The sequence below is a fragment of the Myotis daubentonii genome, chromosome 9, assembly GCF_963259705.1.
Source record: "Myotis daubentonii chromosome 9, mMyoDau2.1, whole genome shotgun sequence".
Classification (NCBI taxonomy): domain Eukaryota; kingdom Metazoa; phylum Chordata; class Mammalia; order Chiroptera; family Vespertilionidae; genus Myotis; species Myotis daubentonii.
This window is the reverse complement of record NC_081848.1, coordinates 65,984,238-66,007,638: the sequence shown is the minus strand read 5'-3', so window position 1 is coordinate 66,007,638 and position 23,401 is coordinate 65,984,238. Positions and strand designations below refer to the sequence as shown.

The 23,401-nt window shown below is 40.3% G+C and overlaps 1 protein-coding gene and 1 pseudogene across 1 annotated transcript; both read left to right on the top strand.

The window, feature by feature from the left end:
• Nucleotides 1-8,560: 8,560 nt before the first annotated feature.
• On the top strand, nucleotides 8,561-9,505 carry LOC132242243 (olfactory receptor 4D6-like). The gene has a single exon (XM_059711145.1). It carries the CDS (start codon nucleotides 8,561-8,563, stop codon nucleotides 9,503-9,505), a length of 945 nt encoding a protein of 314 aa, XP_059567128.1.
• A 1,764-nt stretch (nucleotides 9,506-11,269) lies between these two features.
• Nucleotides 11,270-12,206, top strand: LOC132242242 (olfactory receptor 4D10-like; annotated as a pseudogene).
• Nucleotides 12,207-23,401: the final 11,195 nt, after the last annotated feature.

The window sequence follows — 23,401 nt, the reverse complement described above, 5'->3', positions numbered from 1 at the left end:
CTACACATTCAAAAATGTTGAAATGAAGCAGAAAACATTATTCCATATATCAACTTGGATTTTAATAATTTACTTATTATGCTATTTATAGCTGCTGAGAATCCCTCCCCTCCCCCCCCACCCCCCATTTCTGGAGTTAGATCCTAGATCTAAATTTTTGAAACTGAAGAGAAAAAAAAAAATGTTCATGTCCTGGTATAAATCTCAGTCCACGAATCAGACATGCAGAAGCCCTGAGCTGGGGATGTACCCAGAGTGTCCAAGAGACAGTCGGGGGGCAGGGGGCTTTATAACTAGAAGAGAAGAAGCAAGGAGAAGAGAGGTAGTTCTTGCAGTCCAAGAGATAATGGGGCCACGGGACAAGGTCACTAGGACCTTTTCAATCATTGTAAGGATTTTGACTTTCACTTTAAGTAAGATGGGGTGTATATTTAGAGGGCTTCAAAGAGCAGAATTAGTGGTGCATGTTTTCACAGAAATTCAGGGCCTGCTGTTATAAATATACGGAAGAGAGGTATAGACAAAAACAAAAAGACCAATTAAGAGGCTACGGAAACAGTTCCATGAAAGAAGTAATGAAGACATGACTTAGGCAGTAATGGTGGAGGTGGTGAGGATTTTTACACACTGTGAAGGCTGAGCAAGTGGGATTTGCTGATGGATCCAGGGTGGATTTCCTGGCTGCACGTGCACCCCATGAGAACTCCATCGCCCACTGTGTGCATCAGCCGTTGAGAGGGAGTTTCTTCACTCTGGCCTACACACCCGCCTCAGGTCCAAGGGCTCCTTCCAGGACTTGTGTGTCACACTTCAGAAATCACCCCACATGGGCAAAACGGCCTAAGGAACTTGTTCAGAATCCCTAAGAATAGACCTTCATTTCCCAAGAAGAATATTACTGAAAGGAAACATCAGGGATGATTCTGACTGAACTGACCTAACAGGGTTTCTGCTAAAGATAGGCCAGGGTGATCAGATATCTCTTGGGGATGGTGGAGGATGAGGAATCTGGTTAGACGTGGAAGGTGAGGGTTCTGGCTGAACCGACTTAGCAGAATTTTTACTAAAATTGGACAATGCAGAGGCAAACGTGGAGGTCCAAAAGTTGAGGTCCAATTGAAAAGTTCAGGGGAGCCTGAGTCGAGTTTGTTGCTGCTAGAATAAAACTGTCTGTTCTCAAGCATATGTGCCTGCGTAACATCTTAATTACTCCCACTGGAACAAGCTCACCATCAGGAGAATTTTTCCACAGCCATATCCAACTCTATTCCCTCTGATAACTCTCATACTAGTCCTGGGGTTAGGGAATTGGTAAATATGACGAAGCACCGTGCATCAGCATGGAGGAGTCAAGCAAATACTACTCTTGAGTTTGTCTTTTTCCACGAAAGGATAGAAGAGAAGCCTCTGAATTCACTACTTAACAGACTTTTCTGATGCTGAATGAGTCCCAAGGTTCCTGTGAACATTAATTAAGATGTTCTTGAAAGAAGATTGGAGATTTTAGGTAAGAAGCATTACTCTACATGAGTGTGTGTGCCTGTGGCGTCTGGTGTCTATGCATAAGAGTGAGGAAAGAAAAGTGAAAAAAATTGAAATCCAGATAGAATCATTAATATTCATAAATGTATTTTGCAAAAATATAATGTAATAAGTACACAAGATGCTGCATTCCAGGGCGAACCTTCAGTGACAGACAGCACAGCTAAGAGACATTAATAAAGAGGATATTGTGGGCCTAAGCCGGCAGGAGGTAACCAATCAATGTGTTTCTGTCTCTCTCTCTCCCTTCCACTCTCTCTAAAAAATCAATGGAAAAAATATCCCTGGTGAGGATTAAAATAATAATAATAATAATAATAATAATAATAATAAAAAGAGGAGATTGTGAAATGACAGGCATAAAAATTAGTTTTATTTGGAATGGAAGAAAAGGCAGTTCTTGTCTCCTGGGACCCCTTTAATTACACACTGAAGAGGGATTTTCTCAGGCTTATTTCCTGGAGACAGAGCTCCTCAAACTGAAGTTGACAAAAGTATTTCTTACGCTAAAGTTAAAACGCGGGAGAAATGAAATCAGACCTTCAAGAAAAAGTTAACGAATGATACAATGAACACCTAACTACCCTTTCTTAGATTCACCAAAAATAAAAATTGTATAGCAATGACTTTCTTTCATATGTCTTCTGTGCCTTCATGTTTACATCCTTTCTTTGAAGTAATAGTAGAAGCAAAGAAGTACTCTTGTGGAAGAATAAAGCAATAGAAAATAATTGTATGGCTTTCAATTTTTCTAACTGTTCATAAAATTAAATTTGTGATTTAGAAAAAGGGGAGGCCTGGCCAGTGTGGCTCAGAGGTTGAGCGTCAACATATGAACCAGGAAATCATGGTTCAATTCCCTGTCAGGGCACATGCTGGGCTGCAGGCTCGATCCCCCAGTGGGGGGTAGGAGGCAGCCAATCACTGATTCTCTCTCATTATTGATGTCTCTATCTCTCTCTCCCTCTCCCTTGCTCTCTGAAATGAATGCAAATATATTTTTTAATTAGATAAATGAAGGGAAGAGTGTTTCTGCAGAACTCAGTCCAAAGAGAACCATTTTGCAGATAGAGGATCTTAAACTATTTAAATGGAACGCACAATCTGGGGGGGCGGGGGGAAATCCTCCTGTGGAATTCAAAGGACCCAAGTCACAGCAAATAGGCACTTGCCTTAACCACACACCAATCTGACTCCATTTTTATATCCTTTGTGTCACAATAGTCCTTTTCTGAATATTTCACATCCACCTGTATATCTTGGATACTTAGAACTTGTATACTTAACATTGTTTTCATGTATTTTCTAAAACATTATAATTTACAGAGTAAAGAATAATTAAGTGCATGCTTGTGCAATAAGATGTCATTTTGGACACACTGGCAATAACCTAAGCTATTCATGTGGTCATAACAACTCACTGGTTTTCAGACCTAATACTTGCCTCTATAAACCTGAATCCATTAAGGGAGAGTAAACACTTTCTGAAATAACAATTTTCATTTTTTCCAAGCTACATGAGGAAGAGGAAACATGATTCAATGGATTTGGGGAAAAGCACCAGAGTGAAAGAATTTATATTTCTGGGACTTACTCAGTCCCAAGACCTGAGTTTGGTCTTATTTCTTTTTCTGTGTTTTGTGTACCTGACAACTCTGCTGGGAAACCTCCTCATCATGGTCACCGTGACCTGTGAGTCTCGCCTTCACACCCCCATGTACTTCCTGCTCCGCAATCTAGCCATCCTTGACATCTGCTTCTCCTACTATACATAGGAAACTCCAAAGACTCCATCAAAAAACTACTAGACCTAATAAATGAATTTGGCAATGTAGCAGGATACAAAATTAATGCACAGAAATCTATGGCCTTTTTATATACCAATAATGAACTCACAGAAAGAGAAATGAAAAAAACAATCCCATTTATCATTGCACCAAAAAAAATTAAAATACCTAGGAATAAACTTAACCAAGGACATAAAAGACCTGTACGCAGAAAACTACAGGACATTGAAAAAAGAGATAGAGGAAGATATAAACAAATGGAAGAATATACCATGTTCATAGACTGGTGGAATCAACATCATTAAAATGTCCATACTACCTAAAGCAATCTATAGATTCAATGCAATACCTATTAAAATATCAATGGCATATTTGAAAGATCTAGAACAAACTCTCCAAAAATTCATCCAGATTTAAAAAAGACCCCGAATAGCCACAGCTATCCTGAGAAAGAAGAACAAAGTTGGAGCGATCACAATACCAGTCTTCAAACTATATTATCAAGCCACAGTTCTCAAAACTTCCTGGTACTGGCACAAGAACAGACTTGTAGACCAATGGAACAGAATAGAGGACCCAGATATTGACCCAAGCCATTATACTAAATTAATATTTGACAAAGGAGGCAAGAGCATCCAATGGAGTCAAAACAGCCTCTTTAATAAATGGTGCTGGGAAATTTTGTCAGATACACGCAAAAAAATGAAACAAGAGCACCAACTTACACCATACACAAAAACAAACTCAAAATGACTAAAGGACTTGAATGTAAGACGGGAAACCATAAAAATCCTACAAGACTCCATAGGCAGCAAAACTGCAGACATACGTCATAGCAATATCTTTACAGACATAGATCCTAGGGCAAGAGAGACTAAGGATAAAATAAACAAATGGGACTACATCAAAATAAAAAGCTTCTGCACAGCAAGAGAAACCATCAATAAAACAACAAGAAAGCCCACTGCATGGGAGAACATCTTTGCCAATGTTATCTCCAATAAGGGTTTAATCTTCAACATTTACAGGGAATTCATACAAATTAACAAAAGAAAGATAAACAACCCAATCAAAAAATGGGCAAAGCTAAATAGACACTTTTTGAAAGAGGACATTCAGAAAGCCAAGAGACACATGAAAACATGCTCAAAGTCACTAATCATCCGAGAGATGCAAATCAAAAGAACAATGCGGTACCACCTCACACCTGTCAGAATGGCTATCATCAACAAATCAACAAATGACAAGTGTTGGAGAGGATGCGGAGAAAAAGGAACCCTTCTTCACTGCTGGTGGGAATGCAGACTGGTGCAGCCATTGTGGAGAACAGTATGGCATTTCCTCAAAAATTTAAAAATGGAACTGCCATTTGACCCAGTAATACCACTTTTAGGAATATATCCCAAGAAAACAGAAACACCAAATAGAAAGGATATATGCACCCCTATGTTCATAGCAGCACAATTTACAATAGCTAAGATTTGAAAACAGCCTAAGTTCCCATCAGCAGATGAATGAATTAGAAAACTGTACATCTACACAATGGAATACTACACTGCTGTAAAAAAAGAAGGAATTTTTACCATTTACAGCAGCATGAATGAAAGTGGAGATCATTATGCTGAGTGAAATAAGCCAGGCAGTGAAAGAAAAAAAATCACATGATCTCACTCATTTATAGATAATAAAGAACATTATAACCTAATGAACAAAAAGATAGACAGAGAGGCAGAGAAGCATGGAACAGACTGTCAAATTATAGTGGGAAGGCTGGGAAGTGTTGAACTGGGGGTAAGAGATCAACTGAAGGACTTGTATGCATGCATATAAGCATAACCAATGAACACAAGACACTGGGGGGTGGGGTAAGGGCATGTGCGGGGGAGGAGGGAGGTAGGGGAGGCCGGGGGAAGGTCAATGGGGAAAAAAAGCAGACATATGTACTATTATTTGTAATACTTTACACAATAAAAAAAAAACGAGTTTCTTAGAGGTTACACTGTCTCCAAACTCCTTTTATCTCCTCATTTCAAGTGTCTTCTACTCACAAACACACACTTGCAGTTTATTCTCCCCGACTCGTTAGACAGCAACTTGAAGACTGAAAGGGGCTACATGTGCCTGATTAGACTGTATCCAAAGCAGACTAACTTAAAAAAATACAGTCGAGAACAAACTGCAGAGATAAAGAGAAAGAGAAGACAGTCAGCCGGCATTTTCTCTATGTTTGTACCGTCCAGTCTTCCTTAAGAGCCTTGGGAAATTAGACTCAGCCAGGTGACAGGAACTTTTTTATAGTGTTTCTTCTCCATGCATTACTCTAGTCTTTCTGCCTTTCTATAAATTTAACCCAAATTCTTCCCTTTCTCTTCTGCTCCTCTGATGGACATCCTAACCAATCTTAGAAATGTTGCTCCCAGGAAGAGAAATTAGAACAACAACAACAAGTTCCTGAAGAGGTTGCTTGCTCTTAACTCCTATCCAAAGAAACAGGAAGTGCCATATATTCTAGGCACAAGGGAGGTCCGTAACCTTCAAATTTTCCCTTATTTTTATGTTGCTGCCTGGGATTCTACCATCTGACACTCATCTATTAGTTTAAGGCTGGTCCCTTTTAAAATACCAAACGTAAAAAAATCAATAAAATATATTTTAAAAAAATAAAATACCAAACGTTCCCTTTTAAAAGAGGTTATTTTTTAAGTTTCATAGTCATTTGAACATTAAGAATCTAGAAAGAAAGCCAGACACTTAAGGGAGAAGGGAACATTGAGGACAAGTTCCTGAGCAGAAGAAGGTGCCCTCACAGAAAACTTCAGGACCCTCACAGTCTGGCTGCTAACATTGATACACATTTATGCATTTACAGAGAAAGTCACATTGACCGAGTGCCTGCAGTTCATGAAGTATTGTGCCAGATAATTTACAGTTGCTATTTGATGCCATTAGCACAAAGATATTTCTCAGATGATCAAGGTTCTAATCCCAGATCCAGACTCTGACAATTTATGGATGTCACTTATGCTCTCCCATCCTCATTCTCCAAATCTACCAAAGGGATACTAGTCATTTAAAATTGATTGACATTTAATTTTCATATTTATTTTGCAAAATAGCTGCAGAAATTAAATTACATACATATATGTAATTCCTGTAATTTATGGCTCAAGAAGAGAATCCCCTCTTCTAAATTCAGGAAATCTATATACTTTTCACAATAACTGTTCAGGGATTTCAATTATGTCAAAATCCCTGGTGATAAATCATTCTGATATGTTTCTAAAGTAGCATTCAGGATAGCAAATCCCTGTTCCTTCTGGTGTCAACTTATCTAGTAGAAAATTGAATTTATGGTGCTAAGAAAGCTTACCCTTAAATTCTGAATGTTCTTCTCAAGGTTATTCTCTAAACCAGTGGTTCTCAACCTTCCTAATGCCGCGACCCTTTAATACAGTTCCTCATGTTGTGGTGACCCCCAACCATAAAATTATTTTCGTTGCTACTTCATAACTGTAATTTTTCTACTGCTATGAGTCATAATGTAAATATCTGATATGCAGGATGTATTTAGGCGACCCCTGTGAAAGGGTCATTCGACCTCCATAGGGGTCACGACCCAGAGGTTGAGAACCATTGTTCTAAACTGAATTTTTAAGGACAAAATAAAAGAATGATGAAATAGAGTCCCTTGGTTGACTTTTCAAGCCTCCTGATGATGCAAATAATCTAAACATACCAATTAAAAGACAGGGACTACAAAATGGGTTTTTTTGTTAAAGACCCAAGTATATGTTGGGTATCGTTATAGAACAAGAAACCCACTCTAAATAGAAAAATACACAGAGATTAAAAGTAACAAAATGGAGAAAGAAAAATCAAAAGAAAACTGGAGTAGATGTGTTAATTTGAGATAAAGCAAACTGTAAAACATAAAAAATTATCAGAGATAAACAGAGGGTCTTTGTAATGATAATAATAAAAGGGTAAATTCTCTGAGATTACATAATATCCTTAACATGTGTCCACTTAAGAACAGAGTGTCAAAATAAGCAAGGCAGAAACTGATAGAAATACAAGGAGAAATAGACAAATCACTATTATAGTTGGAGACTTTGATCCCCTCAATCAGTAATCGGTAGATTCAATAGGCAGAAAATCAGGAAGGGTGCATTGCGTTGAACAGCAGCAATGATCAACTGGATCTAATTGATATTTATAAATTACTTTTCTCCAAAAACAGCAGAATACACATTCTTCTCAAGCTCACATGGAACATTCACTAAGATGGACCACATTCTGGGCCAAAAAACACACTTTCACAAATTACACAAAGTATGCTCTCAGACCACAGTGGAATAGAAAGCAATAGCAGAATGATAGATGGGGAAATCCCAATATTTACACATGTTGCTTAGCAACTTTTAATAACTCCCATGGCATCAGCAACTGAATTATTCCTCTTTGAAAATTATTTTTCCTACAAATATCTGACACTATTCCCCATGCTGCTTATTATATTCTTAGACTTCCAGTTCAGTGTCTAAGAGAGCAGTGGACAGTGCACGTGTTTGGGTGAGGACGAACAGAACCATGAAGATGGGGAATCACTGCAGGCTCACTTTTCTAACCTAAAGGTAAGTGAAGGCATCCCGAAGACACAATTGCAGCCAACTTTAGCTTAGCACACATATAATTTTCTAATATCTATAGTGTTCAGTCCTCAACCTCTGAAAGGTAAAATATCCATGTGCAATTATTGATATGCATGTCAATAAGAACTAAAAGTCTTTGGCTGATTAAAATCCCCAGCCTCTCAAGTAAAATATTAGGCTGTAAGCTCCGTTTCCCCATAACCACTATTATAAGAATCAAAATAAAGATGAAATGTTGCAGTAAAATAGAAAGCTTTGCATACATGTGAGGAAGTTACTCTTGCAGGACATAAGATAAGCCAGAGTCAAGTGATCACTGTCCTCTCATCTCCCTCTGGTTAGAGTAAGGGCATAGAAGTGTGATGGTTCTTCCTATGAACACGGGGTACTTACAGTAGGAAAGAGGAACCATCAGGATAAAGACTTTCCAGACCATTTTCTGAGTAGTCATGATTATTTGGATGCTTAAAAGAGCCTTATAACAATATATGATAAGTGATGTTGCCGCCTCATGATACCATACTCCTAATCCTAACATGTCTTCTCCCAACATAGACCTGGAAGAAGGTGATCCCCATCATGGGCCAGAGTAACCACACCACTGTGAGGGAATTTGTCTTCCTAGAATTCACTCGCTTTCGGGAACTGGAGTTTTTCTTGTTTGTGTTCTTCCTTGCTGTGTATGTGACAACTGTGCTGGGCAATGCCCTCATTGTGGTGACCATCACCTGTGACTCCCACCTGCACACTCCCATGTACCTTCTCCTAAGGAACAAATCAGTCCTAGACATTGTGTTTTCATCAGTCACCGTTCCCAAGTTGCTGGTAGATCTTTTGTCAGAGAGGAAAACCATCTCTTACAATGGCTGCATGGCACAGATCTTTTTCTTCCACTTTACTGGTGGGGCAGATATTTTTTTCCTCTCTGTGATGGCCTATGACAGGTACCTTGCAATCGCCAAACCCTTGCATTATGTGACCATTATGAGGAGAGAGGTGTGGGTGGCCTTAGTGGTGGCTTCCTGGGTGGGTGGTGGTTTGCACTCAATTGTCCAGATAATCCTGATGCTTCCACTCCCCTTCTGTGGCCCCAACACCCTGGATGCCTTCTACTGTGATGTGCCCCAGGTGGTTAAACTGGCCTGCACGGACACCTTTGCTCTGGAGCTTCTCATGATCTCTAACAATGGGCTGGTGACGCTGTTGTGGTTCCTCCTGCTCCTGGGGTCCTATACTGTCATTCTGGTGATGCTCCGATCTCACTCTGGGGAGGGCTGGAAAAAGGCCCTTTCCACCTGCACCTCCCACATCCTGGTGGTGACTATTCACTTTGTGCCTTCTGTTTACATCTACTGCCGGCCCTTCACTACGCTGCCCATGGACACACCCGTGTCCATCAATAACACGGTCATCACTCCCATGCTGAACCCCATGATCTACACCCTGAAAAACCAGGAGATGAAGTCAGCCATGAAGAGACTGAAGAGGAGACTTGGACCATCTGAGAGCAGTAAACTGGGATGAGCAGTCAAACTGAGACTGGAAATCTAATTCTGATTTGGTTTTCTCAAGCTGCTAGCCTTATGGTAAGAGGACCAGCAAGCCCTAGCTGGTTTGGCTCAGTGGATAGAGTGTTGCCTGAAGACTACAGGGTCCCAGGTTTGATTCTGGACAAGTACACATGCCCAGATTGCAGCTCAAGGAGGCATGCAGGCAGCAGATGATCGATGATTCGCTTTCATTATTGATGTTTCTATCTCTCTCTTCCTTTCTCTCTGAAATCAATAAAAAATTTTTTTTTAAATAATAGCTTTTGTTACTGCTAGAAATCATAGTTTCTGTCACAACTCCTATCCCACCAAAATCTACCTCTCCTTCTCTCATGACACATTTCACATTTTGTCATGCATAATGTTCATCAATTTACACAAATCATTCACTTTTTCTTCAAATCATCCACTTTTGATCAGCCAAAAGCACTTTGAGAATGGGGTCCAATTTATCCATAGACATTTGGAAGTTGCTATAAATGTTCTCTTGTTGCCTGGCTGGTGTTCTCAGTGGCTGAGCATTGACCCATGAACCAAGAGGTCACAGTTCAGTTCCCAGTCAGGACACATGCTCAGGTTTTGAGCTTTATCCCCAGTATGGGGCATGTAGGAGGCAGCCAATCAATGATTGTCTCTCATCATTGATGTTTCTATCTCTCTCCCTCTCCCTTCCTATCTGAAACCAATTAAAAATATGTATTTTTAAATAGGCATTATTCTAATGATACCAGTGTCTCTCCCTGCTGTGTGATCCCTTCATTCTCTTGTCTTTGACCCACAAAGGGAAAGAGGAAGAGGAGAGCATGATTGACATAGTATGGACCACCTCTCAGAAGTGCGTTACTATCTTTATTCCCTCCTCCACACTCAAGCAAGGACCTCATCGGTTATACAAGAGAGGTAAATTTTATAGGTCTGCTGTACAACACAGTGGCTGTAGTTAACAATGTGGTGTCACGCACTTAAAATCTGATATGAGGGCAACTTTCATGTTTAAGTGTTTCAATCATAATATTTAAAAAATTATTGATATACTTTGAGATTTGGATTTACACATTGTTTCTATCTGTTTCCCCAATAGCAAATTATAAACATTTTAAAGTAATTAAGAAAAAACATCTAATTAGTATAGGGTAATCATAATGACCAGTTACACAGAATTAGAGTCTATAATTTTAAGAAATTCAACATTAAACATCCAAAAGCAAGGAAACTGATTCACACCACAGCAATATTGCAACAGGAAACAGAATGATATCTTTTTTTTCACAAATAAAACACTGTTGAAGTCAACAGAATATTTGCTAATAAGAATATTAAACTTATAGATTATAAGACTACAATGGCTGGAAACATGTCTTACTTATTTTTGTATTTAATGCTTCAGATAGCTCCTGGCATTCAATAAATATGTGTGGAAAAATAATAGTAAAATTTTAAAACTAAAATAAGTTAATTAAAATAGGCTATGGAAATATCATTACTTAAAATAAAAGCTTATTCTCACCAAAAGCAGTTTTATAGAAAAAGAATTATTGAATGACTTTGTATGTGATCATTTTACTTAATCACCAAGCTGATTGCAATCTTGAAAATTTGGGCAACTAAAAAATTGTAAATGGCACAGCCACGTAGGCAGCTTTCTGAATTGCATTCTTAGTGCTTAGGAAGAAAACCAAATAAGTAGACAAGTACTTTTTCATATGAAGTAGCTTGAAACAAAAGAGAGAAAAAGAAGATGACTCCATGGAGCCAAAAAATGGCACAAGAATTTATTTTCTTTGGCCCCATCCAGAATCAAGAACTGAGTTGGGTCTGATTTCTTTTCCTACTTTATGTGTATGTGACAACTTTGCTGGGAAACCTCCTCATCATGGTCACCGGGACCTGTGAGTCTCTCCTTCAGACCCCCATGTACTTTTTGCTCTGTAATTTGTCTGTTGCCAGTATCTGCTTCTCCTCCATCACAGCTCCCAAGGTTCTGGAGGACCTTCTGTTAAGAAGGAAGACCATCGCCTTCAGTGGCTGCTTGACCCAGATGTTTTTCTTCCACCTTGTTGGAGGGGTGGATGTATTTTCTTTGTTGGTAATGGCATTAGATGGGTATGTGGCCATCTCCAAGCCCCTGCACTATGTGATCCTCATGAGGAGGGGGCATTGCACTGCCCTCATTGCAGCCTTCTGGGCGGAGGGCTTCATCCACTCTGTCGTCCAGATTTCCCTGTTGTTCCCGCTCCTCTTCTGTGAACCCAATATTCTTGACACTTTCTACTGCGATGTCCCCCAGGTCCTCAACCTCACGTATACAGACACTTTTATGCTTGAGCAGCTGACTTCCAATAATGGACTGCTAACCACACTGTGGTTCTTCTTTCTCCTGTGTCCTATATGGTCATAGTATTAGTAGTACAGTAAGGTCTCAGTCAGGGAAGGGCAGGAGGAAAGCCATATCCACCTGCACAGCCCACATCACTGTGGTGACTCTGCATTTTGTGCCCTGCATCTATGTCTACACCTGGCCCTTCACTGCCCTCCCCACAGATAAGACCATTGTTGTCACCGTCACTGTCATCTCCTCTCTGCTGAACCCCTTAATTTACACTTTGAGGACCCAGGAGATGAAGTCAGCCTTGAGGAGACTGAAGAGGAGACTTGTGCTTTCTGACAGGGTATAGACCAGTAGCTCACTCCTTCTTACCACCTTTAAAAATGTTTGTCCATCAAATAAAATGTATTCACTAAAAATTTTTCTAGATAATTTTTATATTTCTATTAAGGTACACATGACTTTCAAAGATTCTGATTAGCATAAACTAATAATGTAGAAAGATGGATTTTATGTTATAAAAGAAAGTAGAGAAATCCAATTGTTAGCCAGAGAGGTCACTAGTCTATCTTACAAGCATCTTATTGAATTAGGATAAGTGGCAAATATAACAAAACAAAAAAAATATATTGTCCCAGTTCTATATGTACTTTTCATTTAACATATCTACTTTACTTATAGATAGTGCAAAAGTGAAAAGGAGATTATTTATTCAGAATTTGGCATCCAGACTTATAATTTTCCCCTCATCCTCTTGTCAGTTGCCTAGTTCTTAAAACCAGCAGCCCCTCAATTAATTGCAGCTTCACAGGGTATTTAGTATCAGACCAGTATTGCTAAATGATTCTTTAGAAATTAGCCCAGACCCAAATCAAACACAAGATGTATTTAGGAGAACCAAGATGGCGTCATAGGTTAACGCCGGAGTTTGCTGCTTTGAACAACTACTTCAAAAGTAAAACTAAAAGATGGAAGGGACATCACCCAGAACCACAGGAACGCTGGCTGAGTGGAAGTCCTACAACTAGGAGGAAAGAGAAACGCATACGGACACTCAGAGGAGGTGCAGTGCTGAAGTCAAATTCTGAGGTGCGGAGTGCGCGGAGAGGGCTGGCGGCGGAGGGCGCGGTTGTTGTTTTCAATCGGGAGGGAGTCGCAGACTCTGAGCTCCAGATACAGGCGAGTCTTTAGGGACCCAGACTCAAACGGGAGAAGCGGGACTGTCTGGCTTCAGTCAGAGCGAGTGCAGCTTTCTCTCCGAGCTTTGCAGCGGATGCTGGGACTCAGAGAGGCAGAGCCCCTGGGGACAGGACTGAGAGCCGCCATAACTGCTCTCTCCGGCCCACCCTGGTTGATCCTGTGCGACCCGCCCTACCCAAGCCCTGCACAGAGGCATTTGCTGGATAGCCTCAGGCGAAGGCTAGATTAGCACCTCCCTAGAGGACAGAAGTTCTCTCACTGCTGACACAGCTGATTCTCATAGCCACTTGGCCTGGAGGTCAAACCCTCCCTGGTATTAGCTACAACAATCAGGGTTTAACTATAAGACTGCGAACAAAGACCACTAGGGGGTGCACCAAGGAAGCATAACAAAATGCAGAGACAAAGAAACAGGACAAAATTGTCAATGGAAGATATAGAGTTCAGAACCACACTTTTAAGGTCTCTCAAGAACTGTTTAGAAGCCGCCGATAAACTTAATGAGATCTACAAGAAAACTAATGAGACCCTCGATGTTATGTTGGGGAACCAACTAGAAATTAAGCATACACGGACTGAAATAACGAATATTATACAGACTCCCGACAGCAGACCAGAGGAGCGCAAGAATCAAGTCAATGATTTGAAATGCGAGGAAGCAAAAAACACCCAACCGGAAAAGCAAAATGAAAAAAGAATCCAAAAATGCGAGGATAGTGTAAGGAGCCTCTGGGACAGCTTCAAGCGTAACAACATCAGAATTATAGGGGTGCCAGAAGATGAGAGAGAGCAAGATATTGAAACCTATTTGAAGAAATAATGACAGAAAACTTCCCCTACCTGGTGAAAGAAATGGACTTACAGGTCCAGGAAGCGCAGAGAACCCCAAACAAAAGGAATCCAAAGAGGACCACACCAAGACACATCATAATTAAAATGCCAAGAGCAAAAGACAAAGAGAGAATCTTAAAAGCAGCAAGAGAAAGAAACCGAGTTACCTACAAGGGAATACCCATATGACTGTCAGCTGATTTCTCAACAGAAACTTTGCAGGCCAGAAGGGAATGGCAAGAAATATTCAAAGTGATGAATACCAAGAACCTACAACCAAGATTACTTTATCCAGCAAAGCTATCATTCAGAATTGAAGGTCAGATAAAGAGCTTCACAGATAAGAAAAAGCTAAAGGAGTTCATCACCACCAAACCAGGATTATATGAAATGCTGAAAGGTATCCTTTAAGAAGAGGAAGAGGAAGAAAAAGGTAAAGATACAAATTATGAACAACAAATACACATCTATCAACAAGTGAATCTAAGAATCAAGTGAATAAATAATCTGATGAACAGAATGAACTGGTGATTATAATAGAATCAGGGACATAGAAAGGGAATGGACTGACTATTCTTGGGGGGGAAAGGGGTGTGGGAGATTCGGGAAGAGACTGGACAAAAATCGTGCACCTATGGATGAGGACAGTGGGTGGGGAGTGAGGGTGGAGGGTGGGGCGGGAACTGGGAGGAGGGGAGTTATGGGGGGGGGGGGAAAGAGGAACAAATGTAATAATCTGAACAATAAAGATTTAATTAAAAAAACGATGTATTTAATATTTTTAAAATTTTGCTATTGAAACTATAGTGCTAATACCTTTCATATAAGAATATGAACACAAGGGATGCCCCATATATAAATAAATAACTGGATTTCAGGAAAACCCATGTTACACATATGACCTTGAATTCACACTATTATGAAAGCCAGGAGAACTGTGTTCATTATAATCATGTAGAATGGAAATGAATCACCACTCTGGGAAAGCACTTGGAAGCAAACATGAAACTTCTTTAACTCCTTCTTCACCCCCACCCCCCAAAAAAATAAATGGAGCAAAGCAAACAAAAATAATAACTATTGCCTCTTGTATTCTCTGATAACATGACTCCTTAAAAATGGCAGAAACCTCTGAAGATGCTTCAGACTATGCATACACATTCAAAAAGGTTGGAATGAAGCAGAAAACATTATTCCATATATCAACTTGGCTATTATTTGTTTACTTATTATGCTATTTACAGCTGCTGAGAGTTTCCCCCTGCCCCTCCTCCACCCATTTCTGGAGTTAGATCCTAGATCTAAATTTTTAAAACTAAAAAAAAAAAAAAAATTGTTCATGTCCTGGTATAAATCTCAGTCCACAAATCAGACCTGCAGAAGCCCTGAGCTGGGGATGTACCCAGAGTGTCCAAGAGACAGTCGGGGGGCGGGGGGCTTTATAACTAGAAGAGAAGAAGCAAGGAGAAGAGAGGTAGTTCTTGCAGTCCAAGAGATAATGGGGCCACGGGACAAGGTCACTAGGACCTTTTCAATCATTGTAAGGATTTTGACTTTCACTTTAAGTAAGATGGGGTGTATATTTAGAGGGCTTCAAAGAGCAGAATTAGTGGTGCATGTTTTCACAGAAATTCAGGGCCTGCTGTTATAAATATACGGAAGAGAGGTATAGACAAAAACAAAAAGACCAATTAAGAGGCTACGGAAACAGTTCCATGAAAGAAGTAATGAAGACATGACTTAGGCAGTAATGGAGGAGGTGGTGAGGATTTTTACACACTGTGAAGGCTGAGCAAGTAGGATTTGCTGATGGATCCAGGGTGGATTTCCTGGCTGCACGTGCACCCCATGAGAACTCCATCGCCCACTGTGTGCATCAGCCGTTGAGAGGGAGTTTCTTCACTCTGGCCTACACACCCGCCTCAGGTCCAAGGGCTCCTTCCAGGACTTGTGTGTCACACTTCAGAAATCACCCCACATGGGCAAAACTGACTAAAGAACTTGTTCAGAATCCCTAAGAATAGACCTTCGTTTCCCAAGAAGAATATTACTGAAAGGAAACATCAGGGATGATTCTGACTGAACTGACCTAACAGGGTTTCTGCTAAAGATAGGCCAGGTGATCAGATATCTCTTGGGGATGGTGGAGGATGAGGAATGTGGTTAGATGTGGAAGGTGAGGGTTCTGGCTGAACCGACTTAGCAGAATTTTTACTAAAATTGGACAATGCAGAGGCAAACGTGGAGGTCCAAAAGTTGAGGTCCAATTGAAAAGTTCAGGGGAGCCTGAGTCGAGTTTGTTGCTGCTAGAATAAAACTGTCTGTTCTCAAGCATATGTGCCTGCGTAACATCTTAATTACTCCCACTGGAACAAGCTCACCATCAGGAGAATTTTTCCACAGCCATATCCAACTCTATTCCCTCTGATAACTCTCACACTAGTCCTGGGGTTAGGGAATTGGTAAATATGACGAAGCACCGTGCATCAGCATGGAGGAGTCAAGCAAATACTACTCTTGAGTTTGTCTTTTTCCACGAAAGGATAGAAGAGAAGCCTCTGAATTCACTACTTAACAGACTTTTCTGATGCTGAATGAGTCCCAAGGTTCCTGTGAACATTAATTAAGATGCTCTTGAAAGAAGATTGGAGATTTTAGGTAAGAAGCATTACTCTACATGAGTGTGTGTGCCTGTGGCGTCTGGTGTCTATGCATAAGAGTGAGGAAAGAAAAGTGAAAAAAATTGAAATCCAGATAGAATCATTAATATTCATAAATGTATTTTGCAAAAATATAATGTAATAAGTACACAAGATGCTGCATTCCAGGGCGAACCTTCAGTGACAGCACAGTTAAGAGACATTAATAAAGAGGATATTGTGGGCCTAAGCCGGCAGGAGGTAACCAATCAATGTGTTTCTGTCTCTCCCTCTCCCTTCCACTCTCTCTAAAAAATCAATGGAAAAAATATCCCTGGTGAGGATTAAAATAATAATAATAATAATAATAATAATAATAATAATAATAATAAAAAGAGGAGATTGTGAAATGACAGGCATAAAAATTAGTTTTATTTGGAATGGAAGAAAAGGCAGTTCTTGTCTCCTGGGACCCCTTTAATTACACACTGAAGAGGGATTTTCTCAGGCTTATTTCCTGGAGACAGAGCTCCTCAAACTGAAGTTGACAAAAGTATTTCTTACGCTAAAGTTAAAACGAGGGAGAAATGAAATCAGACCTTCAAGAAAAAGTTAACGAATGATACAATGAACACCTAACTACCCTTTCTTAGATTCACCAAAAATAAAAATTGTATAGCAATGACTTTCTTTCATATGTCTTCTGTGCCTTCATGTTTACATCCTTTCTTTCCAGCCAAACTAACCACTTATAAGCAACTTTTATATATTCAAGTGGCCCCCTAAAGCTGGAGCTCCCGTTCTCTCCATTCCCGTGTGCCCCAAACATAAAGGTCACCTTCTCCATGCAGGTTTCTGAGCCTCTTAGGGAGAAATCATCCCTCTCACACACAGCTCATCTGTCATCAGGTGGTCCTCACCAGTTCCATACTACCATTAGATTTCAATTCTTTTCCCACTGGTTTTAGATTAAATTCCTTTTTCTCAAATAACCTAGAACTCTGCCAATTCTCCATCAATATTTACTAAATAATTAGCTGGATTGAAAATAGCAGAAAGATGGCACAGCAGCTGGTGGGTATCATCTGAATTACCAAAGGCAGGTTGTGAACTTGGGACCTATTTCTTTCTGACAAGGAGGTCTGACTTGGGGTCTGAGGTACCTTCTACCCTTCTGTGCAAACCACAGTCTGTTATTTACATGGGGTCCCCGTGAGAGACTTTCATAACTAGTTTGGGCCCTGACTGGTTTGGTTCAGTGGATAGAGCTTCGCCCCAAGGACTGAAGGGTCCTGGTTCGATTCCAGTCGAGGGAACGTACCTGGGTTGCAGGTACATTCCCCTGCCCTGTTTGGGGTGGCCCTGGTTGGGGTGGCCTCAGTAGGGGCGTGTGTGGGAGGCAACCAATTGATGTGTCTCTCTCATATTGATGTTTCTCTCTCTCTCTGTCTCTCCCCCTGCCTTCCACTCTCTCTAAAAATCAATGGAAAAAATATCCTCTGGTGAGGATTAACAGCAACATAACTAGTTTGGACCTCCTCCATCTCTCTAGTTACAATACTGAGTTGGCGTTTTCTGGTGATCATTTCCTCTCTCTTAGAACTAGTCAGGATCAACCACTCAGTTACCAATTAGTTCAACACACTCCATTTACTGATGAGTCTCCAGTATTAAAGGTCACTCAACATAGTACTAATCAGAACAGTTCACTAATCAGAACAGCCCTGTATGCTGAGACTTTGCATATGTTAATTCACCTAATCCTCACACCTTCACTTCATAGATGAAGAAGTGAAGATTCAATGAGGTCTCTCATTCGTCCAAATCACAGTGACAAAACCAGGACTTGAGCCCAAATGGCACTCATTGTAGAGACCATGCCCCGATTTCTCTGGTCTGCAATGATGTGGCATAAGAAGCCAAACCATGCAAGCACTCCCCTTACTGACTGTCACCACCCGCTGGGCCACTCTTACTGCCACCTAAGGAAAAATACCTCGTGTTTTCCTCAAGACAGAATGTTCTGCTGAAGTTGTTTTAGAATACATGTTCTGGGAAATATACACCTTGGCTAAAAGGCTGTCAGTATAGTTAAAGAATCTGTGTGTCTGTGAGAGCCCTTCCTTTAAGGTAATACACATAGAATCATACTTATTGTGGATTAGGCAATGCTTTAAGTACTGATGATTTACATAGATCAATTTTTCTAATAATCACAAAATTCACATGAGGGAGATGCTATTGTTTCCAAATACTACTCAGAGACAGGCCAAGGGGTGGAGTAACTTGCCCATGTTTGCATAACCAGTACCTGTGCAACTGAGGTTTAAATAGACTGTGATGCTCGAGATGCTCTGATACCTCTAGGTAATGTTTCTTTGTTTTGGGGAAGGTCTTTTGTTTGTGTTTTTGTTTTGTTTTAGTTTTCCATAGTAAATAGACTTTGGACAAAATTGCATACAAATGAAAGAACATTTGAAAGGAAGGTGACCTAGATGAAAAGAAATATTTCCATTTGAGTTGAAAAGCATACCCCAAAAGTGGGAGAGAAGTGACTTTTATCTTTCTTCTGTTTCTGATTATAAAAAGGGGGAGATAAACTGTAAAGAAACAAATTAAGGTCCATTTTAAGGATTCACAAGAAGAAGAAAAGGAATTCAAAAGACAAGATTATAATGGTAAATGCACTTTTAACAATTTAAGAAACTGCCAAACTGTTTTCAAAAGAGGTTGTACCACTTTACATTCTCACCAGAGTTCTAATTTCTTTACATTTTTGCTTGCTCTGAAAATATATATATATTTTTTTTTTTTATTTTAGCAACTCAATAGTACTGTCTATGTATAGTACTCAATGTATAGTATTGTCTCACTATGGTTTTAATTTACATTTCCCTGCTGATAAATGATGGTGTACATCCTCTCATGTGCTTATTTGCTTTCCCTACATCTTCTTGTTGAAGTGTCTGAACAAATCATTTGTCTTATTTTTTTTTAATGTATTGTTTCTTTCCTTATTATTGAATTTTAAGAGTGACGGCCATTCCACTCCTAGGCACTTACCCAAGAAAAATGAAAACACATGTTCACACAAAGAACTGTACATGAATATTCATAGCAGCTTTATGTGTAATACCCAAAAAGAAGAAAAAAATCCAAATGTTCATCAACAAGTAAGTAAATAAACAAACTGTGGTATATAAAATAAAAGGGCATGAAATATGAATACACACAAAAATATGTTTGAATTTTATGTGTGAAAGAAGCCAAGTAAAAAGAAATTACATATTGTGGGATTCCATTTTTTAAACATTCTAGAAAATACAAACTAATAGGCAGTGACAGGAAGCAAATCAGTGGTTTCCTGAAGAAGGGGGGGCAGAGGGGGCAGAGGGGACAGATTACAAAGGACACTTCTGGGGTGGTCGTTATATTAACTGTCTTAAATATAGTGATGGTGTCATGGTTATATGCTTAAACCATATCAAACCCTATCCAAGTGTGTATTTCAAATACCTGGTCTACTGTATGTCAATGACAGCTCAATTTTTTTAAGTACTTTTTTATAAATTAAATCTTTATTGTTAAGATTATTACAGTTGTTCCTCTTTTTTCCCCCCATATCTCCCCTCCACCCGGTTCCCACCCCACCCTCTGCCCTTACCACCCTCCCCCCCACTGTCCTCATCCATAGGTGTACGATTTTTGTCCAGTCTCTTCCCGCACCCCCCACGCCCCTTTCCCCTGCCCCCGAGAATAGTCAGTTCACTCCCTTTCTATGCCCCTGATTCTATTATATTCACCAGTTTATTCTGTTCATCAGATTATTTATTCACTTGATTTTTAGATTCACTTATTGATAGATGTGTATTTGTTGTTCATAATTTGTATCTTTATCTTTTTCTTCTTCCTCTTCTTAAAGGATACCTTTCAGCATTTCATATAATACTGGTTTGGTGGTGATGAGCTCCTTTAGCTTTTTCTTATCTGTGAAGCTCTTTATCTGACCTTCAATTCTGAATGATAGCTTTGCTGGGTAAAGTAATCTTGGTTGTAGGTTCTTGGCATTCATCACTTTGAATATTTTTTGCCACTCCCTTCTGGCCTGCATAGTTTCTGTTGGGAAATCAGTTGACAGTTGTATGGGTATTCCCTTGTAGGTAACTAACTGTTTTTCTCTTGCTGCTTTTAAGATTCTCTCTTTGTCTTTTGCTCTTGGCATTTTAATTATGATGTGTCTTGGTGTGGTCCTCTTTGGATTCCTTTTGTTTGGGGTTCTCTGTGCTTCCTGAACTTGTAAGTCTATTTCTTTCACCAGGTAGGGGAAGTTTTTTGTCATTATTTCTTCAAATAGGTTTTCAATATCTTGCTTTCTCTCTTCTTCTAGCACCCCCATAATTCGGATGTTGGTACGCATGAAGTTGTCCCAGAGGCTCCTTACACTATCTTCATACTTTTGGATTCTTTTTTCTTTTTTTTTTCTTTTTTTTTTATTGCGTAAAGTATTACAAAGGGTATTACATATGTGTCCATTTTATCCCCCTGCCCTAGACAGTCCCCTAGCCTCCCCTATCCCCCAGTGTCTTATGTCCATTGGTTATGCTTATATGCATGCATACAAGTCCTTTAGTTGATCTCTTACCCCCCTACCTCCTGCCCCCCAACCCTCCCCGGCCTTCCCACTGCAGTTTGACAATCTGTTTGAGGCAGCTCTGCCTCTGTATCTATTATTGTTCAAAAGTTTATAATGGTCTCTATTATCCATGAATGAGTGAGATCATGTGGTATTTTTCCTTCATTGACTGGCTTATTTCACTTAGCATAATGCTCTCCAGTTCCATCCATGATGTTGCAAATGGTAAGAGTTCCTTCCTTTTTAGAGCAGCATAGTATTCCATCGTGTAGATGTACCACAGTTTTCTAATCCATTCATCTACTGATGGGCACTTAGGCTGTTTCCAGATCTTAGCTATGGTGAATTGTGCTGCTATGAACATAGGGGTGCATATATCCTTTCTGATTGGTTCTTTTTGTTTTTTCAGTTGGGTGTTTTTTGCTTCTTCGTATTTCAAATCTTTGACTTGATTCTTGCGATCCTCTAGTCTGCTGTTGGAACTTTGTATAATATTCTTTATTTCAGTCAGTGTATGCTTAATTTCTAGTTGGTCCTTTTTCATATCCTCAAGGGTCTCACTAGATTTCTTGAGGGTCTCACTAAATTTATTGGTGGTTTCTAGAAAGTTCTTGAAAAACCTTAAGAGTGTGGTTTTGAACTCTATATCCAGTAGTTTTCTTTCCTCCATTTCTGTCATTTGTGACCTGTTTCTTTGTCTCCGCATTTTTTAATTTTTATTTATTTATTTATTTATTTATTTTGCTTCCCTGTGTTGATAGAGTGGCTTTCTGTGCTAGGTGTCCTATAGGGCCCAGTGGCTCTGCCTCCCCAATTACTTGAGGTGGACACTCTTGGTGCACCCCTTTGTGGGCTTTGTGCACAGTCTTATTATAGTTAAGCCTTGATTGTTGTAGGTATCACTGGGAGGAATTGACCTCCAGGCCAATTGGCTGTGAGAATCAGCTCTGTCTACAGTGGGAGAACTTCTGTGCTGAAGACACCCTTCTGGGGCAAGACTTGCTTCAGTGGGGCTTTGGTGCTCACTGAGTCTGCCCCGTGAGTGTGTCCCTTATGGATTTGAGGAGTTGTAATCTGGATGGTCCCACTCTGACCACTGGGTACACTGGCTCTTGGATCTCTAAGGAGGTGCTAATTTAGCCTCTTCCTGAGGCTACCCAGGAGGAGCTACGGAGAGATCTGCAGGTTCCTCTTCCTTGTTTGGGGTTTGGAGGTGCCCAGATGAGGCCCAGCTGTGAAGCAATGCAAGCTGCTGTGGGGCCTTGGGCCTTCTTTTGGACGTTCTGGGTCTCTCTGACCCTGCTGCAGTTTGTTAGGTAATTTTCAGATTGCAAAGGGCCAGGCCTTTCATATGCAAAAGCCTCTGCACACAGCTTGGGTGGGGCAGGGTCTCAGGGAATCACCAGGGCGGTGCAAACAGCTATGGCTGCTCCTCAGTCCTATCCTAAGATGCCCTGCGTCTCAGTGTCCCGGTAATCGCTGCAAGCACCTCAGAGAAAGCTGCCCTCAAATTCCGCCCGATGCCAGACAGTCCAGTTTCTCCCCGTATGAGTCTGGGTCCCCAGAGACTCACCCAGAACTGGAGTTCAGAGCAGTCGGGAGCTTGAGACTACCTCCCGATTGACAAAGACAACCGTGTCCTCAGTTGCCAGCCCTTTCCACGTGCGCCTCTGTACCTCTGCACTTTACTTCCACATCTCCTCTGAGTCTCAGTGGGCTTTTCTCTTTCCTTCTAGTTGTAGAATTTCCACTCAGCCAGCCTTCCTGTGGTTCTGGATGATGTCTGTTTTGTCTTTTAGTTGTATTTTTTAAGTGGTTGTGCAAAGCAGCAATTTCTGGTGTTTACCTATGCCGCCATCTTTGTTTCTCCTAAAGTACTTTTTTAAGAAATACATTTGAACAATGAACAGAAGAAAAGCTCTGAGTTATACTTTTAGTTATATAGCTGAAGTTTGGGTACCTAAAGTCTTTAAAGTAATAGTAGAAGCAAAGAAGTACCCTTGTGGAAGAATAGAGCAATAGAAAATAATTGTATGGCTTTCAATTTTTCTAACTGTTCATAAAATTAAATTTGTGATTTAGAAAAAGGGGAGGCCTGGCCAGTGTGGCTCAGAGGTAGAGTGTCAACCTATAAACCAGGAAATCGTGGTTCCATTCCCCGTTAGGGCACATGCTGGGCTGCAGGCTCTATGCCCCCAGTGGGGGGTGTGCAGGAGGCAGCCAATCACTGATTCTCTCATA